This window comes from Octodon degus, unplaced genomic scaffold (genome assembly GCF_000260255.1).
Source record: "Octodon degus isolate 3935 unplaced genomic scaffold, OctDeg1.0 scaffold00223, whole genome shotgun sequence".
NCBI lineage: Eukaryota > Metazoa > Chordata > Mammalia > Rodentia > Octodontidae > Octodon > Octodon degus.
In genome coordinates this window covers 1,942,517-1,962,717 of record NW_004524799.1, presented here as the reverse complement: position 1 = coordinate 1,962,717, position 20,201 = coordinate 1,942,517, and the positions used below count along the sequence as shown (strand labels likewise).

Genomic DNA, 20,201 nt, shown 5'->3' with positions numbered 1-20,201 from the left:
GAAAGAAAGAAAGAAAGAAAGAAAGAAAGAAAGAAAGAAAGAAAGAAAGAGAGAATGAAGCTAGGATTGAGTGTGCCTTGTATCCTCCGAAACACATAATATGGGGAGGCTGAGGCAGGAGGGTCACTGTGAGTTCAAGGCCAGCCTGGACTACATAGTGAATTCAAAGCCAGTGTAGGCTGCATAATGAGACCTTGTCTAAAAAAATAAAAAGAAAATCCACATATAATAATACAGGACATTCTTATTGCAGCAAGTTTTTTGTCGAATGCTTAACTGAAGAAAGACAGTTGGCTCTTTACAGGAAAGAAAGTGTACCCTGTTTTGTATCTGCCCCAAAGAAAGTGTAGAGTAGCAATAGGGTGAACTGTTGTGTATGAGAACTTTACATAGACATGGGTGTGTACACATCTGCACCCAAACAAAGAATAAGAATCTACTTGCACATGTGGGAATTTCTGCAAAATACTACTTTCATTTAAAAAAATTGTTTTTGAGACAAGCTGTCTATTAGTTCACTCTGGCCTCCAATCTCAGTGATCCTCCTGCTCAGCCTCCTGAGAGCTGGGATTACACGTGCGCACCACCATGCCTGGAAGAATACTACTTTTAAAATGAATCATATCTCACAATCCTAGTGAAATAAATCAGACACCGAAGGTTAAATATCACATGTTTTCTCTAATTCGTGAGAACCAAAATTCAAATAATGTAAAGAACAAAATCAATGAGAAATGGTAGGAAACAAGTAGGTGGATTCTGGCAGGATGGGAAGAGGACTGGGGAAGGAGAGAGGGGGCTGCCTGGGGGGAGGGAATGTAAAAAAATGATCAAGAGGTTACATGTCTATGTACCAACTCCCCAAGATGCAGGTCATTACTATGTATCATGAACATGTACTAATGAAAAACAATGAGTCACATTGCACAGCTTCTCTGCTTCAAATCTTCCAGTGATTTCTCACAATACTTGAGTTCAATTACAAGCATTTAGATTCAACATGTAAAGACATTTTTATCACTACTCCCTAAACAGCAACAGCTAATTAACTATCCCATAGGATTTAGATACTCTGAGTAATCTAGAAATTACTCAAAAGCACATGGGAAGATGTATGTAGGTTCTATGTAAATACTGTGCTATTAAGGACATGAACGTCTGCAGATTTGGGTATCTGCACAGATCCTGGAATCCATTCCCTACCGACACCCAGGGACAACTAGCACTAGGCCCTACGCCATCTAGTTCGGTTACCTCCCCTGCTTTCCAGCAATGGGCTGAGCCTCTGTGTACAGAGTCACAAGAGCCAATTCTGCATGTGGCTTCCAAAGTCTGAGTCAGTAACAAGTTGGCAGCTTGACACTGGCTGTGAAATGGGCACAGTCTGCAAACCTACAGATAAAAGGTTCATTTGCTTTTTCATTGTTTTGAGAGCAGTTTTCTCTTGCTCAACTCTCCCTTCTCTCCTTGGCTGCACCCACAAGGGTTCCTTGTTTCACAACCATAACTGTCACATGCCAGCTTCAGGGTTCTGAATTTGCCATTCGTTCCCTCTGGCTGGAACACTTTTATCCAAATAACCACTGTTTACTTCTTGTCTCCTTGAAGTTTTTGCTGGATGGTAACTCCTTAGTGAAGCCCTCTCTGACTACCCTACTTCCCGTCCTCTGCCACATACTTACAGTTTCCATTCTCTGTAACTTTACAACTCACCACCTTATGAATATATAGAATCCACTAAAAAATGTATACATGCTTGAGGAAAAGAAAAATAGTATGAAACTTTTTCAACAGACGGTGTTATACTTGTATGGGAGACCCTAGAGGATGTTGTATATCACAGAAAACCCATTACACCAGCAGCCCTTAGAGAATAAATTGAAAGTGCATGTGCAATCATCTCAACAACCAAGGTTACTCAAGCAGCAGTTCGCTGAACTAGCAGTTGTCTGAAAGCTCATGGATGCCACTGTGAGCACCTCTTGCAATTGTAGAAGCCAAAGGTAACTTGGATCTATCTCAGGATGTTTCAATAAATTTAGTATTAAAATATTCATACAACTTGTTCTTTTCCTGAAGTGTATAGTTTGTACACATCCTCCTTCCCTCTTCCTCTCCTGCCCCCACTCTATCTTTCTCCCTCTCTTCTCTCCCCTAGTTTCTTGACATCACACTAAAGAGGTACTTATTTTCTTCTAGGACTAGATTTCTTGGGACTAAAATATTTCAGTTTTCCCCACAGAGTGATACCAAGTCAAGATCTGCTGATCTTGCTCTGAAGAGGAAAGGCCTATATAGGCACAAAGACCCACTCTTTCACTCATATATGCAAGAAACATTTACCAAAGGCCAAGTTCCGTGTTGTGATCCAAGTTATGAGAATATTGAAGTGGAATATCTACATGTAGATATGGATACAGATACAAATATATCTGCCCTCTTGGACCTTATATCCTACCAGGAGAAAATAGACAAAAACAAATACATCTATAAAATCCTTTAAAACAGTTATGCACAAGACATACAATATTGGATTTGTACACTGGATTCCAGGCTGTGACCAACTAGGAAAAATGTCTAACTAGGTTTGCTGGGTGAAGTTATATAGCACAGTGATGCGCATCATGTTTTAAGGCCAAAGGGAAGCTTTGTGGCATTGGCCCTGGTGTCTGAGAGATGGTGTGCTACTTTATAGTAGCCAGTTTAAGACGACACAAGTGAAGTACCATCTGGCATCAGGATAGCGCTATGGGGTTTTATAAACCACTTCTATTTTTAACTTTGGCAAACTGATGTTTTCCGCAGGTCATCTTTTTTTAAAAAAAAAATCATTTATTTATTCATTTATTTATTTGGTACCGGGTCTCACTAAGCAGCTTGGTATGCAGCTTGGACCTGTAGTAATCCTCCCATCTCAGCCTCCCCAGGGCTGTGATTACAGGCATGTTCCACAGCATGCCCGGGGTTCTGCGTCCAGCACAGCATGCAGTCCTGGGAATCAAATCTGGCTCTTTGCGCTTGCTGGGCAGGTACTCAGACCACCAAGCTATCTCCCCAGCCCAGGCCATCTTCATATTATGATGAACTAGACAAGAGATAATTTAGGAATAGAGAACACCAGATGATAGTGAGGGGATTACTCCTTAAGATAGGGTCCTTAACTCTCTCTGCTTTTATCTGTGAACTAAGCAACTACACTGAGAACAGCAATGTGTGCCACTAAAACCATGCTTGAAATACCTGTCATCTTGGTCTTCTAAATGTGTACCATTTCTAATGTCATATTAATTAGTACTATACTCTCTTTAAAGTAATTTTTTTAAAAGGCAATAAAAGAAAATGAGAGACAAGAATAAAAATTTAAGTTTCCTTGAAAGCATGTGGTAATACTCAAACTTATATCTCATCTTGCATAACTATATCTGTTAATCTGAGCAACAGATTTGATGATAAAAATAGATAATATATCAATCATTGTTAATCAGCTATACTTGTTTTGAAAATCTGTAACATGTGTTGTTATATGTTACCCTGTTTCTGTCTTTGTTTTTATTTTTCTTGCTCTTGTCTTTACTCTTCAAAATAAAAGAAAATTACTTTTTTTAAAAAAGATAGGCTCATCAGGGAAGGTCTCCCTGAGAACGTGGTACTTAAGTCTCAAGAAAGAATGTTGTTTTGGGAAGGAATTAAGGGCATATTTTGATTGCCTATTTCTGCATAAAGAAATACCCCCACAACTTAGTGTCTTTTAATTGGATTTTTTTTCTCTCATAGTTCTGTGTGTGGGCTGATTGGGCACATCTGGGTCGTTCTTGCTTGAGTTGCTCACATGGCTGCATCCTGTAGTGGCTGAGACTGGAGTCATTCAGAGGCTCCAATAGACTGGACATCCAGGATGGCTACATTCCCATGTCTAGTTCCCAGGTAGTGAGAGATAGAAGACTGGGTTCAGTGGGACAGGTGGCCAGAGTGCTGCATGTGACCTCTCCAGCATGGTGGTGTTGGGGTGCAGGACTTTGTTACTATCTATGTTACTCAAGGGTTTAAGATTGGGTGCTACAAGGAGGATGTGGTATGTGCCCATCTCTTAAGGCCTGGCACCTCCCAAACTGGAACAGTATCATTTTTATTCTATTCTCCTGGTCAGAGCTGTGACAGAGCCCTCCCACACTCAAAAGAAGGGGACACGGCACGCACCTCTCCTTCTCCACGGGAGCACTGTCAAAATATGTGTGGCTTGCCATCTTTAATCTGCATCAAAGTGCAAAAACCAAGGAATAGGAATAGACTTGGCACACTAGAAGCCAAGGTGGTGGAACAGAGCCAGGTTAGGAGGTTGGCAGGGGCATAACATTTAGGGACTTGAAGGCCACAGTAAAGATTGAATTTTGTTTATTCTCCTTCTGGCTTTTTCTCCCACAGTTCTGTGGTCAAGAAACCTTAACTGTAACCTGGATACACAGACAGGATATCAACAGGACAGTGAAAGAAATGCCTGGAACCAATCAGGGAGAAATACTAGGTCCCTAAAATAGAAGCAGCCCAACCATCCTGGCCTTAAAAGAGCACAGGCAGCTTAAAAACAACTTGTTGTTTGTCAATGAACTCATATCCTTTCTAATCCAAAGGATCAAGGTTACCAGGCATCATAGTGGTGCTATTCAACTGCCAATACATTTACTCTACTTAAGTCATTCTCAAATATATAGATTTATCTTCTTTTTTCTGCCTGAGCATGAAGTTATACACAAACAATACTTCTTCCAGTTTTACTGTGCTCATATGTCACAGCAGAAACATGAAGTCTACCTGAGATTCATGTATGGGCAACTATTTTTACATTGATCTCATGTGACACAGCATTCCAACAGGCTCACCAGAATGAGCAGCTTTAACACTTTCTCAAATTCATGGATTAAGAGTGAAATGAGATGGTTTAATTTTGCATTAGTCTGTTTGATATTGCTATAACAAAATACCTTTAAGGTACCTTAAAAAAAGAGGTATATTTAGCTCATAATTTTTGGAGGTTGGAGAGTACTGCACTGACACATGGTCAGCTCTGATAAGAGTCCTCCAAACTATGTTACATCATGGCAGATGGCATCATGGCAGGAGTTCTTGAGGAAAAGAGAAAGCACAGGACAAGACAGGAAGCCAGAAGGAGTCAGGTGGAGGGCAGTCTTGCTCTTTTATAAACTCTTTCACGAGGGAATTAACCAGGGTCCCCTGAGAACTACCTTAATCCCTTCTAAAGGTAGCACCTCCAGTGACCTAGCGAACCCACAGTAGGTCTCACCCCTCAAAGGTCTCTCTGCCTGTTAACATCTGAACATTCAGGACCAAGCTTCAAAGGCATGGACCCTTGGGGGACAAAACAAGAAACCACCAGCAAATGTTTCTTAGTCACTGTTCATTAAACCAAATGGATAGTTCATGTTCATGGCTTACGTGGGATCCTGATACCACATGAAGATTGGGGAGGTCGCAAGAAGTCAAATATGGATTTTTAAAAAGCAGTGATGTTCTACAAGACAGAAAAAGCCAGCATTAGGAAGCAAGAATTTCAACAGAAAGGAGGGCTGAGGACCCGGCCCACAGTTCAACCCTCAGCACTCTCACCCTACTCTTAGTTTTTATTGGCACTTTAGGCTTTCTTAATTAGAATATCCATGTAGGCCAGCACCTCAGCAGAGGGGCCACATTCCTAAGTTTTGAACAAGCTATCACTTACAAACTGGGGTATCTGGAGCAAGTCACATAAATATGCTTTGTGCCTCAGTGCCCTCACTGGTAAAGAAAGGATAACAATCTTTGCGTTTTGGAGTATTAGTGAGTTAAGGCACCTCAAATGCTTAGTGGTTTGCATATGTCTCAAAAGATGTCAGTTACTGTACTTAACAAATTCAGTGTTGAACCAGATCTCCAACAGCCACCGTGTTCATTCATGCTTGGTTTAGGTTGAGAGATTACATTAGAAGGAATTAGGAATTGTGATGTTTTTCTAGTTTGCACATAATTAGAAGGTGTCTGGCAGTTGCCCTTAACGTTTGCCAGCCTAAATGAAGGGAACAGTTAGGGCAGCAGTAAAGGGCCCCATGTCACTCTGCAACCCTTTTGTTCAGAATTTTTGCATGATATGTGTGTGTTCAATGAAAAAAATCAGTAAACTTCTCCCACTGAAGAAAGCTTATATTCTCCCCAAATCTTCTTTTTTATTGAAATCTTTTATTGAAATCTTCTCAAATTATATTTTAAGACAAACACTATTGATAGCTCTTTGGACCAGTTCAAAGGTTTCTCTTGAGTTGGTTATAGTGCAGGACAAACTTAAAAATCTATTAAAATAATTAGTCCTTATAAAAGATGTTTGTAGCCTCTATAAATTTATTCTCTTTGATTTGTTGAGCACCATCCATCAAGGTTTAGGGATGTGTTCAAACCATTCACTCACACTTTTCTCTCTGACCATGTCAACCTCATTTAGTTCCAACTTGTTGACTGTATCACATATTAAAATCACAAGGATATAGTGTCACCCTGTGCACACAGGAGTTTCTTCAAATTATTCAAAATAAGTCTGCTCTTAGGAAGCAACAGACATATAAGGAGTTTCACTCCATTTATTTCCGAATTCATGCCCACACCTGTAATCCTGGTACTCTGAGAAGCTAAGGCAAGGTGAGCACAAGTTCAAGGCTGGCCTGGGCAACTTAGTGATTGAACAAGATCCTGCCTCAAAATAAAAACATATAAAAAGATCTAGGAAAGTAGTTCAATGTGAAAATCATGTGAAGATCCTAGGTTCAATCCTCAGATTGAAGAAAAAGAATGAGGACTATTTCATTAATAATTTTATATAGATTTTAAGTTGAAATGATATTCTGGATATACTGGTTTAAATAAGTTCTATTATTAAAATTAATAGGTTTTTTGAGCCTTTTTACCAAGATGACACCGAAGACAAAGAAGGAAGCCCCTGCCCCTCCCAAAGTTGAAGCCAAAGCAAAAGCTTTGATGGCCAAGAAGGCCATGCTGAAAGGTATCCACAGCTACAAAAAGAAGAAGATACAAAGATCACCCTCCTTCCACAGTCCTAAGACACTGTGACTCTGGAGGCAGCCCCCATGGAAGAGCGCCCCTAGGAGAAACAAGTTTGACCACTAAACCATCATCAAGTTCCCCCTGACCACAGTCAGCCATGAAAAAGATCGAGAACAACAACATACTCGTGTTCACTGTGGGTGTCAAAGCCAATAAGCACCAAATCAAACAAGCTGTGAGGAAGCTCTATGACATCGATGGTGCCAAGGTCAATACCCTATTCAGGTCTGATGGTGAGAAGAAGGCATATGTTCGACTGGTTCCCAATTATGATGTACTGGATGTTGCCAACAGAATTGGGGTCATCTAAACTTAGTCCAGCTGGCTAATTCTAAATACAATCTTTCTTCTTTTTTCTTTTTTTTTGGCAGAACCGGGGATTGAACTCAGGCCCTTGCACTTGCCAGGGAAGAGCTTATTCCACTGAGCCATCTCCCCGGCCCAATACATCTTTTTTCCTGTATAAAAAATACACAAATAAGTAAAAATAAAATTAATCGGGTTTTTAAGCAGTGCTGAAAATAAAACTCAGGGTCCAATGGATGCAAAGCATACATTCTACCACTGAGCTATATCACAACCCTAAACTTCACTTCATGTGTTTTTTTTTTTTTTTCATTTTTTTATATATTTAGTACAGGGTCTACTGGGTCTCACTACACAGATCTGACTCATTGTGATTCTCTTGTTTTCAGCCTCCCAAGTGCTGGGATTACAGGTGCACACCACCACATCCAGTCTCAGTTGCCATCTCAGCATGCCCTGGGGGTGGAGCTGGCACGATCCTATGCTGGGGATCAAACTCTGGTTCCTGTGTCTACCTAAGCAGGAGCTTTATTCCACTGAGCTATCTGGCCGGCCCTTTCCACTTTTTAATATAAAACTTAAAACCACTTATGAATGCATATTTATATTTCTATTGGGAAATACTGTTCTAAACTATTTTAATGAGTATTTACAGATTTCCTGCATATGACAAAACATAATGTATTTTATTTCTCTGAATTTAGCTCTGCAGTGCAGCATGACTAATCAGCAATCAAGAGAGCCTCAATCAGTTTGCAATTATTGTTCTATATTCTAAGGTCTAAAGAAACCAGAATGGAGCAGAAGGAAACTTAGAAAGTGACACAATGAGAAGAGAGCATTTTATTTCTCTTTTATATGATCTATTTAGCCTGTTTGCTTGGCCATCTGAGTTTTGCCCCAGCAAAGTGCTAACCTCTGAGGTGACTCAAAATACCGGAAACAAACAAGGGAACACTACACTTCAAGGAGAGTCCCAGCTCAATGACTACGAAAGGAGCCTATGGAAATCTTTCCAGAATGAGTTCACTGGCCTGAAAAGAATTTGGAAAGCTTTATTCTCCCTCGTATCTCATCATTTACATTCTTACTTCATAGTAAGAAGTCCTAGTGTCTGTTAGAAAAGCATGTTTTTAAAAGGAAATTAAACAGACTAGCTTTCCTATTAAAATGTTCTTAGGACATTCAGTGTATTGCAGCAGCCTTGTCGGTGACAATGATATTCACTGACATCACTTACTGCAAATAATTCTCTTTAGAAATCAATGCACAAGGCATAATAACATGGCAAGTTTCCACAAAAGGCTGATGATGAGGATGAGGCTGAGGTGTGTGTGTGTGTGTGTGTGTGTGTGTGTGTGTATCAGACCACTGGGAAAATTCTGTAGTCCAGTAATACCAGGATCAGAGCCTTTGAGGTTCTGCATTAGAACAGCTGCTTTGAGATCTAGACCGACTAAATTCAAAAGATCTAAGTTCAGTCACTAAGCCTGGCTGGAAGCAGCTTGGTTATTGTTAATGGCTATGTAACCTGGGAGACTGCTGCATGGACAGGTGAGAAGCTCAGAGTTTTGCTGGAAACACAGGGCCCAATTTGTCACAGATCATGAGCTCTCCAAAGTCTGGGTCTAATTACATTTCAAAAATAAATATGAGAGGAGCTCTTTATGAAAAGTTCTAGCAATACAAAAAAGAAAGTACAAAGGAGAAAGAGAAAATTACCTCATATCACACCATCCAAGCTAAAACACACACACACACACACACACACACACACACACACACACCCCATTTGTTGTATGACATTCCAGACCTCTTTATAAGCATCTATAAGATAGAGAAATGAGTACATGGATGGGTACATGGTTGCTGTGGAAGAAGCAGTAAACAAATGGATGATTGAGAGATGAGAAACAAAAAAGGAAGAAAGAAAGGAGCGAGAGGACAAAGACAAATAAAATGAAGATTTAATTGTGCTTGTTATTTTAAAGGACATAAAGGTACTTGAAAATTACTCCAATTTTTCGTATTTCTTTATCTAAATGTAAGTTTTTAATACTGATCACCACTTTCACCAAATCTTATCCATTCCTGAATTGAGTCATCACTTGATATTTTGAAATAAAATGCTGCTATGACAAAAAAGTTCCAAGTATGTGTCATTAGTTTAGGACAGGATGCAAATCATCACATAATTGGTTTTATAAGCTTGAAAGGTAGAGAAAGTGGCAATGCACTGGCAAAACTCATTCCGGATATTTTGGGAAGCAGGCCAAGTATTTCTCAGCCTTAAATCTCTAAGAGACACTACTAAGAAAACCGTTAGTGATTGTTGGTTTTTACACAGAATATATTTGTTTTAAGCAATGGCATAGCTCTGGAAATGGAATAGCCATGATTAAGAACCTTTAGGGGCTGGGGAGATAGCTCAGTAGAATAAGAGCTTACCTGGCAAGTGCAAGGGACTGAGTTCAATCCCCAGTTCCACCAAAAAAATAAATAAATAAAGAATCCTTAATTTCCCTTATCATCAATTTTCAAATATTATCATCTAAGGATCTTCTCTTTTCTTAGCTTGGGCATATTTTGTCTTTGTCTTTTTCTTCTTCTTTTTTAAAGTTTTCTTTGCTTTACTTTATAGTTTTTCCTGTTTTTTTGTGCACTTCATCCTTTTTCTATATTTTTAGAAAAGGGTGTACAGGGTGTTCAGGTTCTCACTATTAGATCGAACTCTTAGTCATTCTCCTGTTTACAGCCTCCCAAGTGCTGGGATTACAAGCACGGGAGTGTCACCACGCCCAGTCTCAAGTGCCCTCTCAGTGTGCCCTGGGAGTGGGGCTGGCATGGCAGGCCTGGGATCGAGGCCCCTATACCTGCTTGCAGATGCTTTAATCTGCTGAGCTATTTGGCTGGCCCTTCATTTCATATTGAGAAGATAATCTTTGATTCCACAAATCTGTAAGATCTGTAACCCAGATTACCTCAAATTATTCAGCCCAGTGACTTCTATATACTAGATGTTGGATAAATTTTGGATGATTTGAACAGATTATATTTGCTTAATAGTAACTAATTGGCTAAATTTCTACAATATTATAGTACTCTTTTTTTTTTAGCAATGAGACAGTTTCTTTTTTTAATTTCTTTTAAATTTTATTTATGTGTGTGTGTGTGTGTGTGTGTGTGTGTGTGGCCAGCTCAGCCCACCAGGGGGCGGGGCTGGCTGGCATGTGGTGCTGGGGGATTGAACCGCGGTCCCTGTGCTTTGCTAAGCTTGTTCTAAGTAGGTGCTTTAGACCACTGAGCCATCTCACCAGTCCCTATAGTACTCTTATGATAGAATAGTACATATCTATTTAAAATGGCATTTATAAATTTTGTAACATTTTTATTGTTTTCTGATTTAAATAAAATTTTTAGAACACAAAAACTAAATTTTGTGTCATTGTTTTTATTGATTTTGCTCTTTAAAAATAAAAAATTTAGGGGCTGGTGAGATGTCTCAGTGGTCTAGAGCACCTACTTAGAACAAGCTTAGCAAAGCACAGGGACCGCAGTTCAATCCTCCAGCACCACATGCCCGCCAGCCCGGCCCCCTGGTGGGCTGAGCTGGCCACACACACACACACACACACACACATACACACACAAATAAATGAAATTTTAAAAAAATTAAAAAAATAAAAAATTTAAATTAAAATGGCATTTACAAATGACATAATATTGTGAAATTGTCATAAATGAAAAACAGACTGCAAAACTTTCTGTATATGAAAAATTTATACTTTATATACAGGAATCAAAGAACATTAAATATAAACAGGGCCAGTCAAATAGCCCATCAGATTAAAGTACCTGCAAGCAGGGGCAGGGGGCAGGGGTTCAATCCCTGGGCCAGCTGTGCCAGCCCCACCCCTAGGGTGTGCTGAGAGGTTAATTGAGACTGGGTGTGGTGGTGCATGCTTATAATCCTAGCTCTTGGGAGGCTGTAAACAGGAAGATCACTAGGAGTCTGATCTAGTAGTGAGACCCTGAACACCCTGTAGACCCTTCCCTAAAAATACAGAAAAAAATAAATATAAACAAAATATTCTATACATTATGTATGTATGTACATACATATATATGTATGTGTGAAAGATTATAAAACTTAGAAAAACAAGTAACAGAAAACCATCCTACTTCCCCAAAATCTTTGACAAAGTTAGGAAACTGGAGGCTACAGGGCTTGGGATAATGCTGGGGTTAAGAGGGAAGTGACAGAAAACTCCCCATCCAGCCGCCAGGAAACACTTGGTAGCATGTTCCTGAAACATGAAGTCATTGATTCATGCTCTAACCCCCCTGTTTCCTGTCAGTTGCAATGAATTTATTGAGCCTTTCTGTCCTCATCTGGTGGCAACAGAAGTCAAGAGAAAAGCACAGGCTATGCAGTGAACGGGCTGAGGATCCGTGCCCTGCCTGTCTGCAGGATGTGGCTGCGGAGGCTGTGATAAGGCAGACTAACGTTGGAAGCCATCGTGTAGTTCTTACTAATCTCTTAGTGCTGCTGAAGCTGTGGAACTTGTTGAGTGGTTGCCTTATCAGCCACCACCTTTGGTAGCTGCATCCCTTCACACTCATCTTCTCTGGGTGACTCAGTCACACCCCACGATCTCATGATCACCAAGATCTCATGTGCCTCCATTAATAGTTTTGAGCATTTATGTGTTTATATGCATTTTTCTGGCAGACAACACATAACCTTTATCATTTCATTGTGGAAACGTGAATTTCCCATAAAAGAGGTACAGGGTTTTGGAAACAAGAAATGACATGATTTACAGCATAACTTAGAAAACTCTTGAGTGTTCACTGACAAAATATAGCTGGTGGTTAATTGTAACTTTAAACTTCCTCATTGTCACTTTGCATGTATGTTTCTTCATGTGTTAAGATTCTGAATTATGCGTGGCTGCTAAATAAAAACTTTCTTCTCCATTGAGGAAAAAAAAAAAAGATCTCATGTGGTGAGATTTTGCACATGATTTAAGTTGCAGCCCTGTGTTCCTCAGTGAATCCAAACTCACAATTAAATTATATACATTATCTAATTTCTACCCTTAATGTAATTTAAAACTCACTCTGTGTTTCCCACAACTTTAGTCACTGTTAAATTTGTCCAGACGTGTATGCACGGAGAATATGTTTACTGAGTTTATATTTTAAGTTCCAAATGGAAACTATGGAGACCTAGAATAAATTCATCTCATATCCTAAAACATTATTCCAAATCCAGACATTGATTGCAAAGTTTTATTACATGCTGAAGATCTGCCTGTATTCTCTAAAGAGCACAATGAGAATTTTGGCTTCCAGAATGGTGGCGTAAGTTTCAAAATGATCACTAGACAAATGGGGTTTGCTTGCTGCAGAGAAAACTATTTTCTACATTTTTTCCTTTTAAAAAAAATCTTCCATGATGACAAGTTATACTTATTTCCAAAACAAATATGAAAGAGAATGGAGATGCATGTAAGTGGAAGAGAAGACTCATTAAACCTATCTCAGATAGGGCAGACTTATGGAGTCAGTAAAAAGGACATGGCATGTGTTAAGTTCATGTAAACTAGGCAGCTGTTCCTAGTGAAACACAGAGTTCAGCAGAACTGGTCTGAACACTCATCATCATAAGAAAAGTAAGTGCACTCTGGACTTGGGTCAGGCTTCTCCGGGTTAACACAGAGGGTAGTGAAATGGAGAAGGGGCATGAGTAGCCTAAAGGAGACTGGGCTCAGAAGGGGCCTGCTGATCTGCCAGAAATGCCAAGGTTTTATGCAACATGATGATTTCCATGTTCTAAATACAATTATCATTTGAATATTTTATTTTGGGGCCTGCTGGTTAGCTCAGTTGTTTAAGCTCCTGCTTATGTAAGTGCAGCCAGGCGCAGGATACCGCAGTTCGATCCCCAGCTCCATATGCCTTACCAGACCCACCCTTAAGGCAGCCTGAGCCAGCCAAAAAATAAAAAATAAATGTTCTGAATATTTTCTTTCTCAGTGTGTCTACTTTCTGCATTTAGGACAGGGTCTACCGGGTCTCACTGCATAGATTGGACTCATAGTGATCTGCCTGCGTTCAGTCTCCCAAGAGCTGGGATTACAGGTGCGTGTGCCACCACGCCTAGTCTCAATCGCCCACTCAGCATGCCCTGAGAGTACGGCCAGCACTACAGGCTCTGGAATTGAACTCCCCTAAGCAAGTGCTTTAATTCACTGAGCTATTTGGCCAGTAGGTACTGTAATAATTGTTAATGGTCATAACTTTGACTTTAGTTTTTTTATTGTTTGTTTGTTTGTTTTTTGGTGGAACCAGGGATTGAACGCAGGCCCTTGTGCTTGTCAGGCAAGCACTTATTCTACTGAGCTATCTCCCCGGCCCGTAACTTTGACTTTAGAACTGATGAAAGTACCTCCAAATTATATAAATTTCAAGTGAAATGATGACTTTTCTGAGTAATAATGAAATCCCAATACTGTGTGATATCACATTTTTACCACAAAGTCGTTTTTGGAAAACAACACATTTTAATAGCATAAAAACAGATCTATAGTAGCACTAATACTGAATGCCATCCAATAGATGTAAGTATTTCTGAAAAATTGGACCCAGGCAGTATAAAATAGAGGGTGGTTTATCACAATTCAGCAAGATTTATGGATGCTTATTTATGGAACCAATATAAACACACCCTATCTGTTACCCATTTATTCTGTACCTATCAGAGAATTTATAATTACGGAAGTCATCCTGTCTTGAGGCAAAACACATTTTCAGGTGGGTAGCTAACATACCATGAGCTACCGTGTCCTTGTCTTTTTATGGGTAGCTTAATTTCATCAAATTTATTACCAACCAATTGGGCTGGGGGTGTAGCTCAAGGAGTAGAGCGCCTACTATGTGCAGAGCCTTGGTTTTCATCCTTAACAGCACCACCAAAAAAGAACCAGTATAAACCAGGAACCTAATATTAGGAAGGCTGCACACAAAACCCTCTCCCATTAGCAATCACGTAAGTAATTTCTTTTAAAATAAAAGATCCCTTTAAATGGGCTGATTTGCTCCGAGGTGATGACAATATGGTAAGCAGTATACCAGATACTTTCACTATTCAGGTTTGCTGAAGAAACAAGGCACAAATGTGCTATGTGTTTACATGAACCACAGTTTGCACTTGGAGACAACAGGCATTAAAGTTGTAATACAGGGGCTGGAGAGATGGGTCAGTGGTCTAAGGCACCTACTTAGAACAAGCTTGGCAAAGCATCAGGGACCGCGGTTTGATCCCCCAGCACCACATGCCAGCCAGCCCCGCCCCCTGGTGGGCTGAGCTGGCCACACACACTTTCTCTCTCTCTCTCTCTCTCAAATAAATAAAAATTAAAAAAAAAACACATTTTAAAAAAAATTTAAAAGTTGTAATACAGGACGGAGGAAATAGCTCAGTAGAATAAGTGCTTCCCTGGCAAGCGCAAGGGCCTGAGTTCAATACCCAGTTCCACCAAAATAAATAGATAAATAAATAAATAAATAAATAAATAAAATAAAATAAAGTAGTGACAGAGGGAAATGTTCAAATGCCCAGAGCTCTGTCTTCCTTGACAGAAGAGACAAATTTGTGAGCTAATTCTCTTGCATACAATAGGAAATAGAATGTTAGTTCTTGTCAGTAACTCTAGAAAAAGATACAGCCATCCAACTTCGGAGTGATTTTTCTCAAAATAGGTTTATACTTTTTATCTTATAGCTTGTCGCTAGATATGACCACAAGGTAGCGAAAGTGGTACTTTTGTCAAGATTGAAAAAAATTAGTTTCATAGAGTCATTAGTGTTTCAATCTGTGTTATTAATAAGAATTACTTAGAAAGTAAATTAGTATATCAGACATACAGAAATATGCATAGGTACACAGTAATTTTTAAATTTGTTGATATTTCCTGTTTTCTCCAGCAGAGGTCAGACAATAGCAACTTTGGACTCTGAGAGCCTAAGAACCAATAATTTTGGAGTGATTTTTCTCAAAATAGGCTTATACAGGGTGTTTGAAATTTGTTTTTCTTTACCCATATTTTCTAATTATATTTTTACAGTAGACATGCTTTACATTTACAATAATTTAAAAGGCAATAAGATTTATTTTATTTTATTTATTTTTTAAGATTTATTTTAAATTATAGAAACAGCACTGTTGGTAGTTACCCTCTATTAAATCAGGGATGCTGCTTAATTACTAGTGCAGGTACTTTCCTACCTGCACAAAGAGTGTTGCAAAGAGTCTAAGAAAGCAGTACAATTTGCCAGGCCTGTAAAAAATCATGTAAATCTAACATCATCATTTCTGTAATTGATAACTTGAAATATTTTTCTCAAGCAAAGGACCTAATGGCAGCTGTAAGATTACCAGAAAAAAAAAAGCTATGTGTATGCAGGGCATAGCTCTGCACTAACCAGAATCCCTATCTGGTCAAGGGCATAAAGATGAATATAATCTGTGGTCATCTCCTATGTCTGGAAAAATCCAAGAGATCCTCATATTTGGAGAAGTCAATTTCTTTAGTTGTCCAGGTAGAATAAGGAAGACATTAAAAATTAGCCACCTTGACCTACACTAATTTTTTTTAATGTATTTATTACAGGGTCTACAGGGTCTCACTACATAGATCGGACTCGTAGTGATTCTCCTGCTTTCAGCCTCCCAAGCTCTGGGACTACAGGCAGGTGCCACCACGCCCAGTCTCAGTTGCCAAGTCAGTGCACTCAGGGGGCGGGGCCGGTAGGACAAGCTGGGAATCAACCCCGGCCACTGCGCTCTGCCTAAGCAGGTGCTTTAATCTGCTGAGCTATCTGGCCTGCCCTTTGACCTACATCTAAAAAAACCAAAGAACTCAACAAAGAACTGTTGATGGGTGTTCATCATATCATAGTATCACCATGCTTCATTCTCATTTCTAATCCATCTGATCCTTTTTCTGCTACAAGCAAGAAATGTCAAAATATATTGAAATGTCGAATTGTACAAAATTTGAAGACCAATGAGAATGTTTATTTCTAACTCAAGGAAACCTTTTTCCTACCATATACCAAGCAGATATTTGGAACCTATTTTATTAAATGATTCATAATGTATAGTTTGTTATTTGTCTTTCTTGGTAGTATCACTCACAAACACAAGAGTCTCAAAATTGCTACATAAATCAAAGCTGACCATTGCTGAGGTTGTTTCCTTTCTTTTCTTTTTTTTCAGTGTCAGTGATCAAACCCAGGGCCAAGCCATGCTGAGCACACATCAACCATTGAGCTTCCATCCCAGCACCACTTCCATCTTTCTAAGAGGATAACATCTACCCACAAAGAAAAATGTGCCTACACTGATTACTTCCACCTGTGGGACAAGAGAGGAACGATGGAAAATTTTTTTGTATATGCAACATTATAAAATGAGTTTTTATTTGTACAATTCAATGAACACAAATATTTTACAGGAAGTAGTATTGAAAGCCCCTCCCACAAGTCCCACTTTTTCTTGAGGCTGAACCTTGCTAGGAAACTATGGAAACTGAAAAGCTCTGCCAGTTCTGAGACTCCAGAATGGGGCCTGGAATAGATGCCTGTTTCTTTGCTTGTCAGAGAACATAAGTAGTTTTCATTTATTTATATATTTTTGAGCAAGGTAAGGATTCTGGAAAACAGGAAACAGAGATGTGAACAGAATCTGAAGAGCAACAAATACAAGGAAACTGGAATCCACAGGGAAATGGGAGTAGTGAGAGGCCCTCGGGGTGCTTTGGTCAAAGGACTTCCTGGGCTGTGCACTCTTCACTTCTAAGCTGTCTGTGTTTCTGCAGTTCAAAAGCCCTCCACTGCTCAGAACCTCGGTCCTGTGTGCAACACGCAAATGTGTGGGGTATAGGGAGGAAAATCAAGATGAAGATGTGAACTGGAACCCAGATTAACATCAAGATAAAGGAAGGAAAGAGTTCCAAGCCATGAGCCTCAGTGAGCACAGCTGTCACAGAAGCTGAAACCAGGAGAAGGAAAGACCCAGGGGGCAGCACTGGCAGGACCTGTGGATGATCAATGAAGCTTCCCAGCAGGTGACAGGATTTGGAGCTTGAGCCCTTTTCCCATCAGCCTCTAAAAAAGAATAATTTTAACCAACATAGGACAGAATGATAATATTTTGAAATGTGTCATGAGCCATATTCCAAATAATCTTTATAATAGAAAGCCTAGGGTAGCATTTATAAAATTGCATATTGGTTTTTATATAACATGAAGGGGTCACAGGTATTTAAAGAGAGAGATTTAATAAATAAATCACAAATGTTTTTCTCCATTGGATTTGTTAAACATCTTATCAAATTGACAATATAACCTTAAATAGGGCAGAATTCCTCCCTAAGTCTTTAATAATAAATGAATAAATGAGTGGTTAAATTTATAGAACATATATGCATTATGAAAGAGGCAGAAGATTTTCTGAGAGAATGATCTGGAACTCAGAGGGTTATGCTCATAGAAAATTTCAAATTTTCAGTGTCTGGCCTCAGCTTACCTTTACATGGTGAATCTGATGCTCAATGTCATTCACTCTGTAGGTCTCCAGTCCCAGCTCCTTGGCCAACCTTAAAATGCGATTCTGGGTTGGCCCAACATAGGATCCTCCAAGGTCCACATATTTCACATTTTGGTTCTGTTTTCCCATGGGAAAAAATATTGTGAAAAAACGAGGAAATGTAAAAAGTTGTAAAATAAGCAAATTGATATTTTACATGTTGTAGATACATTTTGAGAAATATTCATGGAAAACTGAATTCTGTTATCAACTCTATTTCATCCATGTGATTTAATAGTCATTGATCCAATCTTAAATTTAAAGCAAAATTGATTGAATGCTAAACAAGCAAAAAATTTATGAATACTATTGATCACAATATAGCATAACATGCTTTCCTTTGAATTTGGTTTTTTTTTTTTTTTTTTTTTTTTTTTTTTTTTTGGCAGAATCGGGTATTGAACTCAGGCCCTTGCTCTTGCCAGGCAAGCACTTATTCTACTGAGCAGTCTCCCCGGCCCCCTTGCCTTGAATTTGTAAACTGTTCAGAAATCACTTTATTCATACTTCAGGCTCATTTTGAGGGATATAATAATAGAGAACAAGCAAGAAAGGAAACGATCACTTCTTATAAGACTTGTTAACTGAGATGCTTAAAAGATATACTACCAGGTACTAATTTACATCTTTGATGCTACTTTTTTTGTTTAATAGTATTTTATATGCTTTTTCTAGATATGTGAAATCAATACATTTTTTGCTTTTTGTTCTGTTCTGTTGTTTTAGCAGCAGTGGGGACAGATGGAACAGAACCCTGTGCACTTTGGGCAAACCACTCTACCACTTAGCTACACTCCTAGCCCCAATCTGTCATTTCTAAATACTAAGCAGCAACCTTTGAGTAAGAAATGTGTAGAAACGCTCAAGTAGCTCTGATCATGTCTAAGCAGAGCCAAGTGCCTACTTAGTGACACCAGAAATGGCCTTCCTTTTTTTAAAATTTAGCTCCCTACTCAACCTCCTAAAAAAAGAACACAAATTTGAATGGATGAAGAAAATGTGGTTTACATTCACAATAGAATACCATGCAGCTTTATTAAGAAAGAAGGCAATTTCTGTCATTTGGAGTAGCATAGATGGAACTGGAAGATATAGTGCTAAGTGAAATAAACTGGACACAGAAAACTAAGGACTCCATGATCTCACTCACATATGGAATCTGAAAAATAAGGTGAACTCCAGAAAACATAAGAAGATATACTAAGGCCATGAGGGTGGGCTTAAGGCATGAGGAGGCCGTGGTCCAAGTACACAAAGTTTCAAATAGACAGGAGGATTAGGATTGGAATGCTATTGCAATACCATGGTCAGTAATGTTTCTTTTTTAAAAAATTTATTTATTTATTTATTTATTTAGTGTGTGTGTGTGTGTGTGTGGCCAGCTCAGCCCACCAGGGGGCGGGGCTGGCTGGCATGTGGTGCTGGGGGATTGAACCGCGGTCCCTGTGCTTTGCTAAGCTTGTTCTAAGTAGGTGCTTTAGACCACTGAGCCATCTCACCAGCCCCCAGTAATGTATATTTCAAAATAACTAAATTTCAAATGTATCAGCACAAAAATGCACAGAGATGATAAATAAGTTAATTAAGTGGATTTAATCACTTCTTATTGTATATGCATCACATCATACTTTATTAAGGTAGCACAATTATGATTTATTGATTAAAAGAGTATAAATGAAAAATAAATCAATGAGACCAAGACTCTCCCTACTCTGCCTCCCATAGATTCTGTGGTTGAAATGATTATGAGGGCCAGGGAGATAGCTCAATGGCTTAAATGCCTGTCTGGCAAGCTCAAGGTCCTGAGTTTGAACCCTGGGACCCCCAAAAAAATAGTTTAAAAAAGTGGTTATTTTAGTGCTTAGTGAAGCACCACAAATAGAAGTTAAAAGTACGAAGACTTGCTAGATTTTTATTGTTATTTCACACACATTCCCCATTCCTCCTTCCACCCATCTGGATGATAATGCCAAATATTGTGATAGGACAGGAGAACAGGAGCGCAGAAAGAGTTGAAAAGAAAGTAAATTATAAGAAAAGCTGGGCCACGGGCTATAGCTCAGTGTTTTTATCAGCAACTTCACAGGGGAATGGAGACAGAAACAGATATTGGAAGAAGAGAGAGATGGAGAGA

At 39.1% G+C, this 20,201-nt stretch overlaps 1 protein-coding gene across 1 annotated transcript in view; it reads right to left on the bottom strand.

Moving 5' to 3' along the window:
* The window catches only part of Maob (monoamine oxidase B), a 175,231-nt gene that overhangs the window by 79,981 nt on the left and 75,049 nt on the right, over positions 1-20,201 (bottom strand). Inside the window, exon 3 of the mRNA XM_004645314.2 lies at positions 18,008-18,145. Coding sequence (XP_004645371.1) covers positions 18,008-18,145 — 138 coding nt within the window. The remainder of the gene's footprint in view (positions 1-18,007; positions 18,146-20,201) is intronic.